Raw genomic sequence first — 21,813 nt, 5'->3', positions numbered from 1 at the left:
TGCTCCAAAAGAGAACTTTGTTACAGATTTAAATGTAGCAAAAGCCTTGTTGGCATACACATGTTAAACAATGTCAAAATGAGAACAAGAAGATGTTTAAAATAAATTTTAATGTAAAACTCTGTCTCCCAATCTGACTAATGACACAATTGCTGATCAGTTAGCGGAAAATATTACATCTCTTACATATCCAGAAGTATGAGTATGGAGTGTTTTAATATGTAACAACCACACAAAACTATCCCGTATTGCAATTTATTGGAAGAAACCCTAGGAAGTGCAGTCCACCCATCAAGGAGGTAAAGACAATACCTCCACTTCGTCCTTAGTCTGCAACCCTTACCAGACAGAACTGATAGAGGAGACAGAGGTGATCTAAAGAAGAGCAGCATGAATCATCATGTGCTTGCTTAGTAAGCTCAAAAGCAGCAGAGTTACGTTAAATGCAACTACAGCTGCAGTCACTATAAGAGAGACATTTATGACTGAATGATTTACAGCTGAAATTTGGGGAGCACGTGTACATAGAGGACTCCACTAATGGATTTCTTCCACCACAAGAAGACCATGAGGACTAAATGAAGGGATTTGATCTTATCGTAAGTCTCCTAAGTGTTCTTCCCAGTGCACTATTAGCAACTAGAACAGAAATGTGTGAAATGATAGTGGTACAAGATGTGTATTCTCTGGTATGCACCATAAGTTGGCTTGTGGATTATATGTGTAGATGTTATTGATTATTCTCCTTCAGTTTTATAAGAATACAATTCAGTGGGAAGTACTAGCAGGGTGTCGAGACAAAGAAAAACAGTACACATTTTTCTGGTATGGAAAGACACACATGCTGGAGTACATTCATAAAAGGATAGAAAAAGGACCAGAGAGTGTTCAAGATGGTTAAAGAATGTTCATTAAAAAAAAGTGAGAAAACATGCTTAACTACACTTTGCTTTTAAGAGTAATTTTTCAGCAGTCTCATTTCTCCTTTGTGAAGGCCACAATAATGGGTCAGTTTAATATGAAAAAATTTTGAACAAAAATAATAAAATTTAGTTGAAACAACAAATGTGTAGATGCTTTTATAAACTTTTTTTCTTTTTCCAGTTTCGCCAATTTATTAATTCCATAATTACAACCAGTCCTGAAGGCCTACAGAGTTGAGATAAATTGTAACGAGTTTTTAGATTATCTTCAGCTGACAGTTCTGCAAGCACTGAAGTTACACAAAACTAGTAATTGCCCAAATGTAGTGATATTTTCTTACAGTAAAACAAAAACTGAAGGCAGTTATAGCTGTAAACACAATGAAATTAGACATCCCTTCATGTGAACTATTAAGCCAATTTAGGTAACCAGAGCAGTAACTTAATATTGAGACCTTTCTCAAGACAAGAGTCACTCTGATCACTGCTTGGGAATTTCAAACTAATAGTAATTTAATGATGTGTGGTATAAGCCATCAACACAACATATTGAAGATTAGTTGGTGCCTGATTATTGTGGCTCAATATCCCAGATGGATTCCAATTTAATGACAGCATTAAATTAGGGCAGATTCTTCTAGAAAATCAATGTTGAGGTCACCACACATTAAAGCATCATTGGAATTACCGTATTTTGATTTTTTTAGTAAAGAAGGTAAGGTTATGAGGAAAACAGATATGTGAATGTGATATACATTGCCTGACAAAAAAGTTATGCACCCATTAGTGGAGGAGGGAACCCAAATGATACTTCAAGAGTTGGGAGATTGTATTATGTTACTGCAGTAATTAATAAACTGAGGCAAATTTAGTAAGGACTTGGCATTATGAGTCTGCTTATCAGTATGGCACTGCACACCCTCTGCCCTGGATGCATGCTCTGATTCGTTTGGGAACAGTATCATAAAGCATTGTATCCTCTCCCAAAGTGAGCTGGCCCATAGCTGTTCTAACTAGTTCGTGATATCCTGGATACTGGCACTGAGATGGAACTGGCATCTGAGATGGTCCTATACATTCTATCATGAACAGATCTTGGAATCTTACTGACCAAAGGAGTACCTCAGCATCAAATAGACAATTCATAGAGGCATGTCCCATGTGTGGATTAGCACTGTTCTGTTGAAAAATTGGAGCAAGTGTTGCATGAGATGTAACATATGAAACCCAGGAAGTTTGTGGCTTACCATTTTGCTGTGAGAGTTACTCAATCACTATCAGCCATGACCTGAAATTATACTTGATGCTTTCCCATATGGACACAAGAAGTAAAACCTCATTGCCTCTCCAAAACACTGGACAAATGGAACTTCTCCCATTTCACCACCATCCTCACCGACAATGGTCATCCAGGGTAGTGCAGAACTGTTATTCATCAGTGAACACAATATGATACCATTCATCAGCAGTCCATGCTTCCCAGTCAATGCACCTCTGGTACCACGCGCCGTGGAATTTGAATCCCCGCCAGACGTCGTGGAAATCAAGACCCATAGATGTCTCTGTACCATCGCGCCATAAGCTATGGCAGTGCGCGCCTCCTGACCCACATTTAGAGTGAGGGCGCCACAGTGGAACACGTGGTTGCAGCAGCCAATAGCGGCGTCCCCGATCGAGTACTTAAGCACCTGCCTGTCGCTCAGCCTGCCAGTGTGACCTCGCGTGCGTCTCAGGACATATCGCCTCGCATTAGACAGCGTATTGACTTTTGTGTTGCTTTATGAGTGGAGGTGGTTGTCTTGTTTGGTTCGTGACTCTGTTGTCTGTTCTTGTTTTGTGTCGTAAGGTCCTTCATTGGTCGTGTCCATCCTCTCCCGTTGTGTTGTTGTTCGCAGGCTGCTCTGTGGGTCCCGCCGCATTTCTGTCACTACAACCCCACGACCATTCCGGTCACTGTTACAACAGCACCCATTTGTGATGTGGTGTTTATGGCAGCCTACACATATGACAGCAAATCTCTAGTCTAACTGCTACTAGTCTCTGACCAATGGTGTAGGATGCTGAATGTTATAGTGTGTCTACTAATTGCCTTTGGGTGGCAGGTGTGGATATGAACGGGTTCAGTGTGCTTGGTGCACAATCTGATAATCCTTCTGTATGGTGGTCAGACACGGTTGATGGGAACCTACACAGCGAATATACCTGCCTTCATTTTCCTGTGATTTCCAACATCAGATATTGCACATTTCAACCAGCCAACAAAATCGAGGCCCACAATAAGGTCCCCTTCAACCTCTGTCAGTTGCCAATAATGCTATATCACATGAGTACTTGGCATCTCCATGTCCTTCCCAGAAATCGCTCACCATCTGGTGCTGTTCACACCCATTATATACACTACCAGGCCTACAATAAAACATGAACAGTACTGATACACTCTAGTGGCTTTTCTCCCTGTCACAGAGTCCTGAAACTATGATAATTTGCATACCTGCTAATGGTGTGTATGTGTGCAAAGTTATATTGACATCCATCAGCGTGTTTTTGGGTGTTCACATTTTGTTGGGCAGTGTATTTAGTTCCAGAAGGTTTTTACAATCACAAGAGTTTTATAGTTCATAGATACATCATTCATGACTAGATGCTTCTGTCACTTTTTTGGTACTGGAGGTGCACACGTACAGAAGCAAATATAGCTTTCAACCAGATGTATGTATATTGTTAGATTATTTCTTATAAAAACTTTAATTTCATGATTACAGATGGGCATGAAACTACAGCCTGTGTGCACTCTATATCCCCACATTATCTGAGGCAAATTTCATTCAAATTGTACAACATTTATGCCCATCAGTGTTAACATTTTTATTCATTTGTTCATTTATATTTTCTGCATGTTTTGTTAAATTTTGACAGCCACTCAAGAAATTAAAAAGAATTACTTCCATGATTTCTACAGATATATTCATAGTTATAAGTCCAGTTTTCACAGGACACAGAACATGCTGCTGTCTAACTAATTAAGGAGATAATACTAACTTGCACTGGAAACCTCAGGTTGTAGAAAAACTGGAAATCTTTATAATAACTGAATGATAAGTAAAATCTTTGGCTTATGTATCTGGGTTCTCAGTCTAATAACTACAGGTGCTGAATGCTTTTTTTAACTTTTTGCACTGGATCATGTAACTCTGGTCTGTTTCTTACACAAAGATTCAAAGTTTAAGTGAAATTTTTATTATACTATTGATTTTACTGTTTTCACATTTATTTAATAGTTAATTGGAATTTGTCTTTTATTTTAAGACTTTAATACCATTACATAGTGAATTATAGACCCCATAACACTAAAAATACAAATGTTCTTGAAGATGCCTTTCCATGATGTTTAGTTACCTTAGTGTACTATTTCCTTTCAACTTTTCCTACAAGACCTACAAATACAAGACAGCATGAAGTGAAATATGAAAAGTGTTCCAGTGTTTGTGAATATCTACTGCAACTGAGAGAGATGTATTGCTGAATGCAAACCATGCTAAACTGCATTTTTCAGTGCAGTGGCAAATTATTTCATGATATCAGTATATCAGTCACATTTCCTCCATTTGCACAGCTGTTTTAATGATCAACTAAATGAAATATAAATTTGTTTTGCACTATTATTTCTTTTGACAAAATGTCCTGAAAGAAATTCAGTTTGTCAGCTCCTCCTTCCAAGTATCATTCTATCTAACTCTGCCTCACAAAATTTAGTGTGACATTTTGATTGAAACTTCCTAGCAGTTTAAAACTGTGTGCCAGACCAAGACTCAAACTCGGGACCTTTGCCTTGCTCTAGTACAACACTTGCCCAAGAAAGGGAAAAGTTCAGAGTTCAAGTCTCGGTCCAGCACACAGTTTTGATCTGCCAAGAAGTTTCATATCAGTGCACACTCTGCTGCAGAGTGAAAATCTCATTCTGGAGACATTTTGATGTTCTTACACTCCAATATAATTACCAACATTCTGAAACAGCTTGCAACTCAACTATTTTTGTGAGTAGGTGTATAAGTTACAGTTTATAACATGAAGAAAACTCAAAAAACTTAAAGCAACACATTATGTATGGAAACTTTATTTTTCAGGTTGTTAGCCTGAGGACAAAATATATGGCCCTTGACATTATTGAGACTGAGCTGCTGCCATCAGATGTCATAAAACTAAAGTTTTACAGGCCACCAAATTTCAAATATTTGTCTGGCCAATGGGTCCGACTCTCTTGTACTGCTTTCAAACCAGAAGAATTCCATTCATTTACATTAACATCAGCTCCACATGAAAACTTTTTATCCTGCCACATAAAAGCACAAGGACCATGGACTTGGAAGCTAAGAAATTACTTTGACCCCTGTAACTTTAATCCTGAAGAAGATCATCCTAAGGTAAAGTTACAAAACTAAATCATAATCTAATTATTATAAAAATAGCCATCATTATTTGATGACTACACTATTTTGTTACTGTTTATGCTAGCTGTGTGTGTTCTGAGGTTTTTGAGTAAACATAAAGCCACCATCAACAATTTATTTACCTACAGTAATGATGAGATGATTTGGTAACAATTGTGCCACTCTACATCTACATCTACGTGTACACTCTGCAAACCACAGTGACGTTCTTGGCAGAGGGTACGTCCCATTGTATCAGTTATTAGGGTTTCTTCTTGTCCCATTCACATATGGAGCACAAGAAGACTTATTGTTTCAATGCCTCTGTCTGTGCAGTAATTATTCTAATCTTATCCTCATGACCCCTATGTGAGTGATACTTAAGGCATTGTAGTATATCCCTACAATAATCATTTAAAGCCAGTTTTTTAAACTTTGTTAATAGACTTTCTTGGGATAGTTTATGTCTGGCTCCAAGAGTCTGCCATTTCAGTTCCTTCAGTATTTCTGTGACTCTCTCCCATGGATTAAAGAAACCTGTGATCATTCATGCTGATCTTCTCTGTATACCTTCAATATCCCCTGTTAATCCTATCTGACAGGGGTCCTCCGCACTTGGGCAATACTCTGGAACTGGTCACATGAGTGATTTGTAAACATTCTCTTTTGTAGACTGATTGCACTTCCCCAATATTCTATCAATAAACTTCAGTCTACCACCTGCTTTACCCATGGCTGAAACTATGTGGTCATTGCATTTCATATCCCTACAAAGTGTTACACCCAGGTATTTGTATGCCGAATCCATTGGTGACTCTTAGGTATTATAGTCATAGGATAGTACATTTTTTTCATTTTGTAAAGTGCAAAGTCTTGCATTTCTGAACATTTACAGCAAGTTGCCAATCTCTGCACCACATTGAAATCTTATCAGGATCAAATGAATATTTATGCAGCCTATCTCAGATTGCACTTCATTACAGATAACTGCATCGTCTTCAAAAAGCCTAATTTTAATATTAATATTTTCTGTAAGATCATTAATATATAACATGAACAGTAAGGGTCCCAATGCACTTCCCAGGTGCAACCTGAAGTTACATCTGTTGATGACTCTCCATCCAAGGTAACATGCTCTGACTCCTTACCAAAAAGCCTTCAACTCAGTCACAAATATCATTTGATACACTGTATGATTGTACTTTTGACAATAAGTGTAAGTGCAGTACTGAGTCAAATGCATTTTGGAAATCAAGAAACACTGCATCTAACAGATTGCTTTGATCCAAAGCTTTGAGTATGTCGTAGGAGAAAAGTGTGAGTTGGGTTTCACATGACTGGTGTTTTCAAAATCCATGCTGGTTGGCACTGAGTAGGTCATTCTGTTCAAGATACCTCATAATATTTGAGCTCAGAATATGTTCTAAGATTCTACAACAAATTAATGTCGAGGATATTGGACGGTAGTTTTGTGGATCACTTCTACTACACATCTTGTAGATGGGTGTGACTTGTGTCCGTGTGTATGAAAGTGATCCACCTGATGTAAAAACAATTAAGAAATGGTATAGGAAGTTTCTGGCAACAGGAAGTTTTCTGAAACATTCTGGTGGTGCACAATACGGAGTTTCAGAAGAGACAGTGGAGGACATCAAACGTTTCTCAGAATCCCACGTAAGTAAATTCATCAAGCATCTAGACAACTTGATGTACCTCAATCAACATTGCATCATGTAGTTCTCCAGCATCTTCGTATGTGTGCTCACAAAGTGCAAATTCTGCAACATCTGACGCTGAATGCCAAACCATGCTGACAACCATTTGCTGCAGATATGCTGCAGTGTCTTGATATGGATGCCAGCTTCCTGGAAAGATGTTTATTCTCATATGAGGCAACCTTTCATCTATCAGGAAGGGATAATATGCATAATGTTTGGATTTGGGTTTCGCAAAATATGCATGTTGTCATTGAACATGTTCATGATAGCCCTAAACTAAACATCTGGTGCAGGGTAATGGACAACAGGACTGTTGGACCGTTCTTCTTTGCAAAACAAACAGTGAATGGGTCAGTGTATCTGGACATGTTGGAGCAGTCTGGGTACCCTCAGATGCAAGACTTGCAACTCAACAAGATGGAGCTCCACTGCATTGATCAACAGCTGTTAGCAAGTTCCTAGATAGGAAATTTCCCAGTCATTGGATCAGATGCAGAGGACTCGTTGCCTGGCCACCACATTCACCCGACATTATGCCACTTGATTTCTTCATATGGGTATTCATGAAGGATCACGTGTCTGTGGCCAAAGTGGATGATATTCCTACATTGTGACATTGTATCACTAATGCGATTGCAATAATAACAGAGGAAACATTACCAAGAACTTGGCAAGAAATTGAATTGTTGTTGTTGTGGTCTTCAGTCCTGAGACTGGTTTGATGCTGCTCTCCATGCTACTCTATCCTGTGCAAGCTTCTTCATCTCCCAGTACCTACTGCAGCCAACATCCTTCTGAATCTGCTTAGTGTATTCATCTCTTGATCTCCCTCTACGATTTTTACCCTCCACCCTGCCCTCCAATACTAAACTGGTGATCCTTTGATGCCTCAGAACATGTCCTACCAACTGGTCCTTTCTTCTTGTCAAGTTGCGCCACAAACTCCTCTTCTCCCCAATTCTATTCAATTCCTCCTCATAGAAATTGAATATAGACTCAATATTCTTCATGCTACAAATGGTTCACATGTAGAGGTGTATTGATGATAATTAAATAAATTCTTTGAGACACTCTACAATGTGGTGCTTTTTTCATTGTCATATCTACTGTGGCTCTCCCCCCCCCCCCCCCCCCCCCTCCTGGTTCTTTGAAATCAAAGAGGTTTGAGTGGGACATCCTGTAGTTTTACTACAGCTTTCTTATCATCTGATAATGTCTGTCAAGAGATTTAGATGGTGATCGGTACATATTTAGAATATTTGTCACATATATATTATTACAGTGCCTTTGTTTCTTTCCAGGCAACATTATTACATTCTATCAATTCTTCCAGTAACTGCAAAATGTGGACCAGTGTCATCCACTTAATAAAAATTTATAGGAATTTTAGGCCTGAGCCAGCTGGGCTGCTGTTACATTGATGTTTCTGATGTTATCGTCTGTTGCACCATTTTAGTCATTTTGCTGTTGCTATCTCCTTCTCTTATTGTTCAGTTTGTATGAGAAATCATTCTGGTCCACTGGCTGTTATTGGTATGGAATCTGTGTTACAGGCATCACTCTGTCTCTGTCAAATATCCTGTGTGATCCATTCATAAGTGTTGCTGGATTCATCCTGTTCATGGTTTTCATTGTTATAGTATACGCTGTCCTATTCAGTGACAATTAATATTAAATGTCTGCTCTCATAACTATACTACACCACTCTAAATAACTAAAAAGCCATTATCAAAAGTAGCAGCTTCCTTTCTAATTTAGTTGATTAAATTTGTCTGGCACAAGTATGAATGTCATTAAGCACTAGGGGCCTACAACAATATTTTATTGTTAATACACTATACAGGTTAAGTCTCTCTTTTTTTTTTAAATGTATATACGACTGTTTCACATCCATGAGGATTCTCTTTCATGATGGGATCTGCAGAATACAATACGTGAATGAATGAATGAATGAATGAACAGTTGTCGTCCAGCATAATAAGCATATGTATGAGACTCTCAAAACATAGAAATAGACGAACAGCAAGAGACTACTAAAATTAGAATATCAGGAATCTTTATTTTTAAGTACTAGCTTTTCTGAAAATTTGTGAAGACACTATCCAGCCTTATTAAATGTTGGTTATGTGTGGGAAATGTCACTGGTAAATAACATAAGCTATGTATTAAATATGATCATTTCCTGTTCATGTACTCTACAGAAACAGTTTACCATCTCTCTGTATCTATCTGACTAACTCTAGAACACCTGTGGTGAAAGAGTTATTTTGAGACCTCATTTTTCTAACTTTGGAAAAATCCATAGAATTCAGTAAGTATTTCATGTCTCTCTCAATATGAAAACGGTCACAACTTTTTGATTATTTTGGTTTTGAATTTCTTTTTTTGTGTATTTTTAACTTCATTCATAATTTTTTATATTAAATAACTACAGTGCTCATAATGCAATTTCAATCTTCATTTATTATTAAATCTCTGATTACAGTATTGTCTTTACCACAGAAATCTCTAAATCCCTTTTACTCATGTTAGTTTTGACCTACAAGAAAACTAGGTTCAAAACAATTGAAAAACAAGTTAAGAAATCTATTAAATATCCCACTCACATCTAAATTCTTTTGATGTTGATGTGCACTTATGATAGAATGTAATACTTGGAAAAGAGAATAACTGTTGACACTTGCATATGTCACAAAAATTAGTATTACTAGTTTCCATTTTTATCATTCTCATTTTTAATAACCATAATTAATTTCTTAAGGGAATGTAAGAAAAATATACATTGGAAGCTTTATTGTCATTATCATCTTCCATGCATTACACTGGTATGTATATGTTCATTGTATGTTGTCCTACATAGCCTTTCACAGTATGGTATGCTATTTTGTGTGTGAGTGGAGAGGGGGGGGGGGGGAGAGGCTGGGTATTGGGTGCACATGTTTGCTAAGAAGTTATTTTGCCAAATTTCCATTACTGTCAGCACACATTCTGTCTATTTTTAATCAAAACTTTAGTAAAAAACTGCAGCTTCTGTTTTTACAGATTCGTCTTGAGGGACCTTTTGGAGGTGGAAATCAAGACTGGTATAAATTTGAAGTGGCTGTTATGGTAGGAGGTGGCATAGGAGTAACTCCATATGCATCTATTCTAAATGACCTTGTCTTTGGTACATCCACCAACAGATATTCTGGTGTTGCATGCAAAAAGGTAATAGCCTGATAATATAAAAATTTGAATCTATGTGTTTAAGCAAACAGCTATTTATAAGAGGTGTTCAAAAAGAAATGAGCCATAGGCATAATTACAGAAATCATGTTAGAAATACTGACCCTGGCTGTTGAGACCCTTGTCCCACTGTGACACAAGGTGGTGAACGGTCATCTTATAAAATTCCCGGGACTGCGATGTTAACCAGTTCCGCACGTACAGCTGGATGTCATCATGCAAGGTGAATCGTTTGCCCCTCAGAGTCTTTTTAAGGGGACCAAAAATGATTCACTTCTGATTCACTTCCTGCAGCACGGGACAACATTGAATGCCCAATGTTACTCACAAGCCTTGACCACCCTTCACCAAGTGATCAAATCAAAATGACCAGGCAATCTCACCCATGGGGTCATTCTGCTCCATGACAACGCAAAGCCTCATACAGCCAACACAGTCGCAGCACTCCTGCAGAAATTCAAATGGAAGATTCTCGGCCTCCCTCCATTCAGTCCAGACCTCTCTCCCTGTGATTACATCATTTTTGGTCCCCTTAAAAATGGTCTGAGGGGCACATGATTCACCTCAGATGACAACGTCCAGCTGTATGTGCAGAACTGGTTAACATTGCAGCCCCAGGACTTTTATGAGACAGCTATTCATTGCCTTGTGTAACAGTGGGACAAGTGTCTCAACAGCGAGGGTCAATACTTCTAACATACAGGTACTGGTTTCTGTAATTATGCCTCTGGCATGTTTCTTTTTGAATGCCCCTTATAATACAACACAGCAAGAAACAGCAGTGGTTTTTCAAAGTGGTATGTTTTCTTCTAACTTATCATGTAACATTTAACTAGCATAAGTACAAACAGTGTTGAGCAGTACAGTGCTAGTAAATATTAGTGTTCTCAGTAAACAGAAGAAGTTAAGTCACAGACAGGCACAACAAAAATACTGCTATACATGTGAGCTTTCAGCCTAAAGACCTTCTTCTGATGTAGAAAACTCACACAGGCCTCGGTGGTCAGATACAGTGGTCTTGTGTGAGAGAGAGAGAGAGAAAATTGTCCTTGCATGAATTTTTGTGTTTTTTCTACATTAGAAGAAGGCCTTTTGGCCAAAAGCTCTTATGTATAACAGTCTTTTTGTTGTGCCTCTCTGCAAATGGGCTTCATCTCTATATGCTGAGTAGCAACCTATTCTTTCTGTAACACTGCCATTATTCTATCCTGGATTTTCCATAGTTTAATTATTAATAAAGTGTATACATCTCTATGAGTTTCTTGCCCTTTGTTAATATATTACTTGATTTCTTCCATAGTCCTGAAATTTACCCTTCTATATGGATTTACAGAACATAATGTGCAAATCAAAATAACTGAAAATTCCAAACTGTCTGAAGAAGACATTAACAAATTATTTACTTTTTTCAGGTATATTTCTTGTGGATATGTCCTTCACATCGACATTTTGAATGGTTCATTGAAGTGTTGCGAGATGTTGAGAAGAAGGATGTAACAAATGTTTTAGAGATACACATCTTCATTACACAATTCTTCCACAAGTTTGACCTAAGGACTACAATGCTGGTAAGACAGAATGAAGGGTCTTTAAAAGTCTACATGTTATCACTTACCTATAATAAGCTGACATTCATTGCTACTGAAAACGTTGACAAGATTTTTAGCTGAAACTGTGTAACAAAATTTACCAAGATTGAAGGGATTAGCTGCAGGTTTTAGAAGTATCATAGTATCTCAGGCTTACAGCCAAGCAAAATGGAGTTCAAACAAATTGAAACAGTAGGAAGCCCGAGATGATTTTACTCAATCATTTTGTAGTGGGACTGTTACTGTATATTGTAATAAAATCTGAATTTTATTGTATGTTTACAAAGACTGGCATAGCAGGAGATTTAAAAGTACACATAGTTAGTTATTATTACATTCTTTGTATACTCACTAATACATTGTGACAAATCTCTTACAGTACATTTGTGAGAATCACTTCCAGAGACTCTCAAAAATGAGCATGTTCACAGGACTGAAGGCTATAAATCATTTTGGTCGACCAGACATGTCGTCTTTCCTCAAGTTTGTGCAGAAGAAGCATAGCTATGTGAGTACAATAATAAATTTGCCACTTAGTATTATGTGTATCACATATATTCAAACTCCCTATTCTATGTCTAAAGGAAGTTCACAGTACATCACACCAACATCTTTACTTTATAATACCTCTATTCGTTTTACATAAATTCTGAAACATATTTTAGATAATAACTCTGTTTCATAGAAATACATTTTAAACTTCCCTGAATCTTTATTATTACCATTGTTATTCCAACATAGTAATTTAAGAGACAACTAATAAATATTAAACTTAGTGTAGTGTTAAGGAATGACACTAACATACATCAACACCGAAATTCACATCTTATTAATACAGAGTTCCAAAAGGTTCAATATCGTATTTTCTGCTATTCCTGATACATGGAGATGCCCTTTTATTTAACACATGATAAGCATAGTATCTTTATTATTATCATTAATCTGCAGGATATTATTATTGTTATTATTATTATCATCAATTTTTGTATTTTTTATGTTTGCAGGTAAGTAAGATTGGAGTATTCAGTTGTGGGCCTCGACCTCTTACAAAGAGTATAATGGCTGCCTGTGAAGAGGTGAATAAAGGTCGCAAATTGCCTTATTTCATCCATCACTTTGAAAATTTTGGATAGTGAACAGAAGTAAGGCATTAGTGTGATTTGAGAATGTGTTACCAAGCTACATAATTTATTAAATACTGTCATATACAATGTTGCAGAAATTCTTTAGAAACATTGTAAAATAGCTGAATATTGTAGTTCTCACCTTAAGCAAGATAATTTCAGAATTTGTGTTTGAGAACCCATTCTTCTGTCACCGTTATTTATTTTTGTGTGTCAGTTTGTTATTGTAATTCAGTGCTGAAACTGGAGAAAATATTTTGATGATATGTGTAGGTTACCTTTCACAGTAAGTATTACACATAGAGAATCTCTATGCAGTCCCAGAAGAAGAAAAAATGCTAAAAGTCTTACTTCACTAGATTAAAAATAAATAAAAACAAAGAATTACATCACTCCTTGCTGAGGCTTAGATGATGTAGATGAGGAGGAGGAATATATTTGATACATGCTAAAGACTGATTCTATTTTTTACTGAACTGTTATTTGATACATAATGGATTAATGTGTGCAGATTTTTATGTATAACAGGCAAATGAAACTCTACAAAAGTGAAATGGCAATGATATCAGTAGTGTGTAACAAATATATGGTTATTTTCCATGGCAAAATGTCTGTTGTGGCTTTGAAACAGAATTCAATGCCTTTTAGCCAATACAAACTCTTTAATTCAATTTTAGTGTGATAAGAGTTAGCAATATGATATAATCTGTTACTTTCACTTCTTTTGTCACAAGTTAGATTGCTACATTGCACAGGCCATTTATATCCATGTCTAAAAACAACTATTGTAGGTATTTTTTCCTCTTGAATGGCTCATGTTTCAGTTCCATGTTACCTGATACAACAGTGAGGAATAAGTGACTACACTGCTGAAATAATTTCTATGTACTATATTCAGTGATTACTGAAGGAAATTTCAGAGTAAATGGTCATGAAAATTCAATAACATGAATTTTATAACACAAAAAGTTTATAACACAAGAAGTTTAGAGTATGTGTTTAGTTATTTACTTGTGTATCTTATGGGTGGTGAGAAGATAAAAAATTTACTCCTTACATATTATTTCTGCTGCAGAACTGAAGTGTTAAGCATCTTAAAAAGTTAAGTAATATTTCATTACTTGCTGAAAATGGAACTTCATTTCTTCATGCATTAAACCTTATGCTGAGCACTATTTGGAAGACCTGTAATGAAACGACATGATTACCTTTTTAGAATTTCATGCAGGGATCTAAAAACAGCTATTTGTCTGCTTCAGTTTCATAAAAAGAAACATTTTTCAATTAATTAATCAGGTATAATTAATATATTTTGCATTTATATTGACAAAACACATCATGGCCACGACTGATCAGTCTTTAAATAAATATATTTTTGGTTTAATAAGTGATAATGTCATCCAATACATGATTGTTAAGTTGTTAAACTTGAACCATCTTCCACAAAGAGAAAGTGAAACTAATTTCTGCATTATTCCAATTATGTAATTATCAAAGTAATTTAACTCTAAAGTTCATACATTTGATAGAGTAAGTTTTATATACAATAGGTTCACAGTCTGTTATGCTTGCTACAGCTGTTTTCTACAAGTGCAGAATATTCTGTGAAAAGAGAGGCAGCATGACTCTAAATCAGTATTGTCATAAAATAAATTTTTACTATATTTTTGTATTGAAAGCAGATCTTTGCCATGTAATAGGTGAAAGTACTGTTTGATTAGTGTAACGATTAATGTTCCTGACTCTGTTGTGTAAGGCTGGAGATCAGTATTCTGGTGTGAATGAGGTATTAGGATAGGAATCAACTTTATTTATTTATTTCTGTTAATGGTAGAAATGCAGTGATGATGTATTTAAGAGAAAAACATAACCCCGTGTATATGATCATTCTGTAAATATAACATATGTAATTACATTGCTGTAAATAATGTTACATAGTGCAAATAAAATGTGTAAATTACTGAAGTTTTTTTTTTTTTAATCACAAATGTTATTTATTGTTTTGATAACTAATCATTACAAGAAGGTATAATTTCAAGTGCTCACAAGATATGTTGGTTCCATTACCAATCAGTAATCAAGTGTAGTTCTTAACACTACATTTCACCTACTTCTTCATATCTAAAATCATATTGTTTACTATAGGTAATTGACTGGGTAGTGAAAGCTACTTTACAGAGCAAAAAAATAGTAATATTTTTTAATGAGGAGAGAGAAGAACAGATTCATTTTGATGAAACCTTTCATAATGGGTGATCAAAAAGTTTCCATTTGAGGGCACTGCTTCAGTGTATATTCAACATAGCACTTCTTACATGTGTGCCATAAATGTGAAAATGTGAACTGTGCCAACATTATTACAAATTGTGTCCAAACAGTACCATGTGTTGTTATTCTTTTTTGTCTTCCAAAGAATAAACACTGGTAGACATCCACTGGAGAATGAAGAATGTATATGGGGCAATATGTCTATCAGAAATCATCATTGTGGAATCATGTATCAAGTTCCATACTTGCCATGATTCAACACAAGTTGCTGATTGAGCTGGGAGTCCTCACTCATCTATACTGATTTCAAAGAACCTGGTGTCTCCATCACTGGGAAGTATTATGGTACTGCATAATGCTGGAGAAGTTACAATGTGTAATTAAGGCAAGATGCCTGGAAAAACTGTGAGACGGGGTGCCGCTGCTTCATGATAACTCATTGCCAGGTATCACAAATGTTGTGATACAGATGTTACACCAACTTAAGTGGGAAACACTCGACCACCTGCCCTAGACTAGAGTTGTGACCTCTCCCCACGTGATTATAGTATTACACATTCAGTCCCTTAAAAAAGGCCTTGCAGGGTTGATGATTCCTGTCAGATGAGGATGTGCAGCAATCAATAACAGACTTCTTCACGCAGCAGGACATGATGTTTCACCAAATGGGTATCTTCAACCTGATGTGTTGGTGGGTTAATTGCCTCAATTCTCAAGATGATTTTGCCTGATTGACACACCAAATATGGACTGCATGGCCTCAGAACAGAAACTTTTTGATCACCCTTTACATATGTACTGGTACTGGCAAATTATAATAAAAAAATTTTCTTGGATCAGAAACACACAACTTCACAGATGAAATACAAACTAGTGAATACACACTTAGATGCAAAAACAGAATGCCGGGTATGTGCAATGACTTCATGTCACATGTGCCCCAGGATCTTGTAGTAGCCTGCAGGAAATCATCTTCCACATAGAGATTTGTCTACAATGGTCACTAAAACATGTGATTTCTAGTTTTTTGTTGTGCATGTGCACATTTATGTTCTTCTTGAACCTTTTGAGTGTCATACACACCAACCTGTTGTAGTTGCACTCTCTGATTAATTATTTGGCTGTTATGAGATGTCATCTCCTTAAATAGTTGTACTGTTCATTTCTGAGATGGAATGGTGAACTCTCTAAATGAAATTTCCTGTTACATTAACTGGAACTTGGAACCTTTGCCTTTGGCAGGCAAATGCTCTACTAACAGAGCTACCCAGGCAAGACTCATGATCCATCCTCATAGCTCTACTTTTGCCAGTACCTCACTTCCTACCTTCCAAACTTCACAGAAGTTCTCCTGCAAAACTTTGAGGAAAAAGTGATGTTATGGAGACATGGCTTAGCTGCAACCAGAGGGATGTTTCATGAGCAAATTTTTTCACTCTGAACATGGCTGTGACTAGGCCATTTCTCCACAATATCCTTTCTTGTAGATGTGCTAGTCCTGCAAGTTTTGCACGACAACTTCTGTGAAGTAGGAAGGTAGTAGATGAGGTACTGGTGGAAGTAGGGCTGTGGGAATGGGTTGCGAGTTGGCTTGGGTAGATCAGGCAACACAGCACTTGCCTGCACAAAGCAAAGGTCCTGAGGTCAAGTCTTGGTCTGGTACACAGTATTAATCTGCCAGGAAGTTTTGTATTAGTATACACTCTCCTACAGAATGAAAAATACTAATTTTGTGCAAAGTGGAGGAAACAAAACATGATTTCTTAAAAAATGAAATTCAAAACCATTTAAAAAGTCTGTTCATTAATATCCAAACATACTAGTGCTATCACTTTACAACAGATAAGTACACCTTCCGTGCACTTCATTATGAGGAAGTAGTTTGTAGGGCATTTGAACACATTAATATGCCCTTAAACAGGTAACATTTTGACAGATGTGAATACTTTCTATATTTGTGGCAATGGTGATATAAAAACATGACAAACTGAATTCAGCTGAAGGTTTTTAGCACCCAGAAAGCTCTGACTTTTATACTGCAAGGAGAATAGTAATGACTGATGGATTAGTTTCGAGATGGCTCTGAACACATTTACTACATTGGTCAATACCCACATTAAGACTTTCTTTAAACTATTACTGGACTGATACATATATCTAATTTCTTTCTACATTAGGGAGGGACAGGTGATCAGGTTACTGAACTTCATTGGCCTTTACTGGGTGTGCCCTTGGATATAGCCACTTCACTAGTCTTATGTTTTATTTGCTAAAGTAAACTTCAAACAGCCTGTAATCAGCTTACATGCTTTGTTCAGAAGAGCACCTATGTATATAACATGAGATGACATGTATCACACTGTGTAGCCAAATTCAGCCACAGAAAAATGCAGAGCAAATCTTGGAGCAATGGCTGTAAAAGGACATGGGCCCCACTGGAAACCTGCTACTTTGAAAATAATAATTTTATTTTGGAATCCATAAATTGATTCTTTAATATAAAGGCTCAGTGAAGCACTACTGTCAAAAGTTTTGGAGTGTTACAGTCCAGTAGTTGGGTTCCTGTCCATTCTACATGAAATTTGTGCCGGACTTCACTGTTCCATAGACTCAAGTCACACATATGTCTTTGTTGGGTTTGGCTTATATGGTTCCTCTCATAGATTTCCTTTCACACAGGTTAGATTTCTCTCCACAGACCCAAACTTGTACTACATACAGCAAAGTCCAGATGATCTACAAAATAAGGACCTCCTTGTACTTGGACTTATTAGTATGTAACTCATGTATATGCTAAAGACAAATGGAACTAAATATGTCCATGAGATAAGTCACTTTTCTGTGAACTTCAAACACTGCACTGCCCTTGGACACTGTGATGCATCTGTAAGAGAGGTCAACCCAAGATGCCTGGAGGCAGACAGAGCAACCATTTAGTTTCATTGAACAATACCACCTCAGGCAGACATGCTACTCAACTACTGTAGTAGCCTGAGAGACCAGATGTGCACACTCAGCTTAATTTTATCTGCCAGATTAGCAGTAACAATACAGAACTTCTATAAATGATTCATTTGCTTTAATAGCTATGTGTTTTCTGAATTATTGGCAGTACAAAAATGTTTGGTGCATTTTTAAAACTGTAAACTCACTAAGTTTGCATTCTACACTCTGAAAATGTTCTATGAGTGCCCCTCTGACCACACAACACACATCAAAGCAGTAGTCAATTTTATTTCATACCTTTCCTAACAAAATCCTGTCAATGGTCATCATAGCATCACTGATGTGTTCACTTAGCTTTTTCAGTATTCCTGGCAGTGGAGGTAGAACCAAACACAACTCTTAGTGTACCCTCAAAGGGAAAAGTCACAAAGCATTTGGCTGGGTGACTTGGAGGGCCAAGGGAAAGAGGCACATCATCTTTATCACCACACTCAATCCAGTGATGCAGATGTTCACTGTTTAGGTAGTGATGAACATCAATAATCCAATGAGAGGATACCTCATCTTGTTGAACAATGAAATTCTCAGAATCAGCAGTGAGTAGTGGAAACAACCACAACTGCAACATTTAAAGGTAAGAGGTACCTGTCACAGTCTATTCATAGAAGACAACCAGCCCATGTAACTTTGTCTGGGACACTGTACAGAAAATATTAATCTTCAGTGAATCTTGTTCATGTCGCACAATTTCATGATGACGTTCACTGCCCACACAATTGCATTGTGGCAATAACCCTATCCAGATAAATTGAAGGTTACTTCATTGCAGAATATTAGCTTGGAGGCAAAATGTCCATCCTCTAGTACTTACTGCATTGTGAAGCAAAGCTGAAGGGTCAACCATAATCTTCAGGTTTTCGTTGTTGCACAAGTCACAGATGGTAGATACTGAAATGTAACCACCACTGCAAAATCTTGCACTGTTTCACGATGTATTAAAAGTTTGTGGTTTTGGCAGACCATTGATGTGTTGGGACTGCGTATGAACATTTCTCTCATCCTCTCAGCCATTGCATATGGTACATTTCATTGAGCGGTGGTTTTCTGTTTACAAAGATGACCAGAGATCCTAACCTCTCAATAACAATGCACAGTTCTCTACTTACACAGAGGTTCTTTTCAATAACTCCTTCTTAATACATGCTGCATTATTGTAACAGATAAACAGCTCCTGTATTCCAACCCCAGATCACGGTTTCTTACGTGATCTGGGATTCCAACACACAAAAACTATTTTCTTGCTTTGTTACCATTTTGTCAAGGCACTGCTTTCATAATGATAACTGATGAGCACAATGCAAATTCAATGATGTTATAGTTCTGTACATGTAGAAATTATATTTGTACATGTAATAAAAAATAGAACTTGGAAAATGAATAAATTGTTTATAGTAGCCCTGTATAATGGAGAAAACAGACAGAGGAACTTGACAAAATTTATGATTCAGTAGGACACAAGTGTTACCAACACTGGTAGATAAAAATAAAAAATGCCGTGTGGCTAGGGCCTCCCATCAGGTAGACCATTCACCTGGTGTGAGTCTTTCGAGGTGATACCACTTCGGCAACTTGCGTGTCAATGGGGATGAAACAATGATCATAAGGACAACACAACATCCAGTCCCTAAGCAGAGAAAATCTCCGACCCAGCTGGGAATCGAACCCGGGCCGTTAGGTATGACATTCCGTCGCGCTGACCTCTCAGCTACCAGGGGAGGACTATTGCTAGATTAAAGGTTATTCTTGATTATACAGAGGGGCTTTTAAAAAGAAAATTTGTGTGTTTCCTTTAGTTTGTGAAGAAGGACTTTGTGAAACAACAACTGCAGTCAGATGATGTCAACATCTTGCCATAATATTTCAGCTGACAACTGTTCTTCAAATGAGTGTGAAGAAATCCTGCATTGAGAAAACTGTTTGCAGAATGTGTTTGCAAACAAGAAGCCTTTAGTTTTAACTGATTTATTCACTCACTAAAATAAAGAACACACAATATGTGACATACATAACAACAACATGTGAAAGCACACACTTGGTGTAGAACAAGACAAAGGCCTGTAAGAACTCAGGTTAGGAAAGGTGCAATATGATATGACATGAATCAATGCATTAGAGTTCACTAATTTATTTACATAATGTATGTACTCTGTTGTGGACTTTATGTCCAAACCTAACAGGTCAAGTCAAGACTAGACTGGCAGAGAGTATCTACTCAGTGCTGCTCAATAGAGATGTTGTGTTGGGGAGTCTTACTGGTGAAGTCCCCATAGACTACGGTAAGACAAGATGGCTACCATTGTTGGCAACTTCTGTTACACATTGACAGTTGTACAAAATAGTAGGGTGGAAAATTACATCTGAGCATTGTTCGACTGATTGAGCAGCACAATCATGAAAATGTTTACTGTCAAATGTTTAATGGTCAAAACAGTAGCATCAATAAGAGCATGCTGCCTACCTGGTTGGATAGTGTGTCTCAATCCCGCACTGTAATGACACACCATACTTGAATTTAAGTCCCATGGAGAGTCTTGAAAGTGCCATTGCAGAGCACCAAACATGTCAGTTTATATTCCATGTCCAAACAAGCCCTTTCTTGCACACTGATTGAGGGTGGGACACAATAGATGCACAGGGTGGCTGGTACACTGCACAATTGTGTCATTCTTTCAGGTTTGAACACAGTTTGATGCCCTGCATATGAATGTTCTACGTCAGTTCAGGTGAAACGCATAGTGGCAGAGTATGGTAATGGCAGCATTGATGTTATGCAGTAACTGGCTTGGGAGTAAAGTGAGAAAATATGGTGTGACGAGATAGTCTGCAGTATAGGAATTTGGGTATGTATGAGTGTGATATGATATGACACGAATTTATACATCAGAGTTCATTAATTTATTTACATAATGTAGGTTCACTGTCATGCATCAAACATCCTAATGTGACACATGTCAATACCAGACTAAACTGGCAAAGAGTATCAGTTCAGTGTCACTCAATAGTCAGAGATGTTGTGTTGTTGAGTCTTGCTGGTTGAGTCCTACAGACTTCATCATCAAAGATTAATTCATGTCAAGGGGATCATAAGGAGATTGATATAGATTTGCTGTTCCTTCAACCTGGGCCTATAACCTGTTAGAATTTGTTCGTGTTAATGATGGGCATGATATTCTACATTATTCATAACATTTGTATTTACTATCAGCATTAGATTGTTTACACAGAATGATAAAGAATAACAACACAAAGATAGTCCACTGCCATATAAATGGTTACAGCAGTAATGAAATATGGTGTCAGATTACTAACATAACAACAGTACTTGATTCTTGAAGTTTTCTCAGCATTATGATTATTCCATGAGGTTCAAGATTGTAGCACCTGAAGATGTCTGAATGGTTGTCGTTCGAAAAATCATGGCAAGATACAGATGTCATCCAGCTGCATTTCCAAAACATCATGGAATATTAATTATTCTAGGAACACTTTAAGAATCAAGTACTGTTTTTATGTTGGTAATGTGGCATATCTTT

General features: G+C 37.0%; 1 protein-coding gene across 1 annotated transcript in view; it reads left to right on the top strand.

Moving 5' to 3' along the window:
• LOC124788962 (dual oxidase) overlaps positions 1-14,953 on the top strand; it is a 549,428-nt gene extending 534,475 nt beyond the window's left edge. Inside the window, exons 18-22 of the mRNA XM_047256252.1 lie at positions 5,048-5,344; positions 10,111-10,275; positions 11,706-11,861; positions 12,262-12,390; positions 12,887-14,953. Coding sequence (XP_047112208.1) covers positions 5,048-5,344; positions 10,111-10,275; positions 11,706-11,861; positions 12,262-12,390; positions 12,887-13,015 — 876 coding nt within the window. The 3' untranslated portion in view covers positions 13,016-14,953. The remainder of the gene's footprint in view (positions 1-5,047; positions 5,345-10,110; positions 10,276-11,705; positions 11,862-12,261; positions 12,391-12,886) is intronic.
• Positions 14,954-21,813: the final 6,860 nt, after the last annotated feature.

This window comes from Schistocerca piceifrons, chromosome 3 (assembly GCF_021461385.2).
Source record: "Schistocerca piceifrons isolate TAMUIC-IGC-003096 chromosome 3, iqSchPice1.1, whole genome shotgun sequence".
Classification (NCBI taxonomy): domain Eukaryota; kingdom Metazoa; phylum Arthropoda; class Insecta; order Orthoptera; family Acrididae; genus Schistocerca; species Schistocerca piceifrons.
Note: the sequence above shows the minus strand (reverse complement) of the source record. Positions and strands in the feature narration are given on the sequence as shown.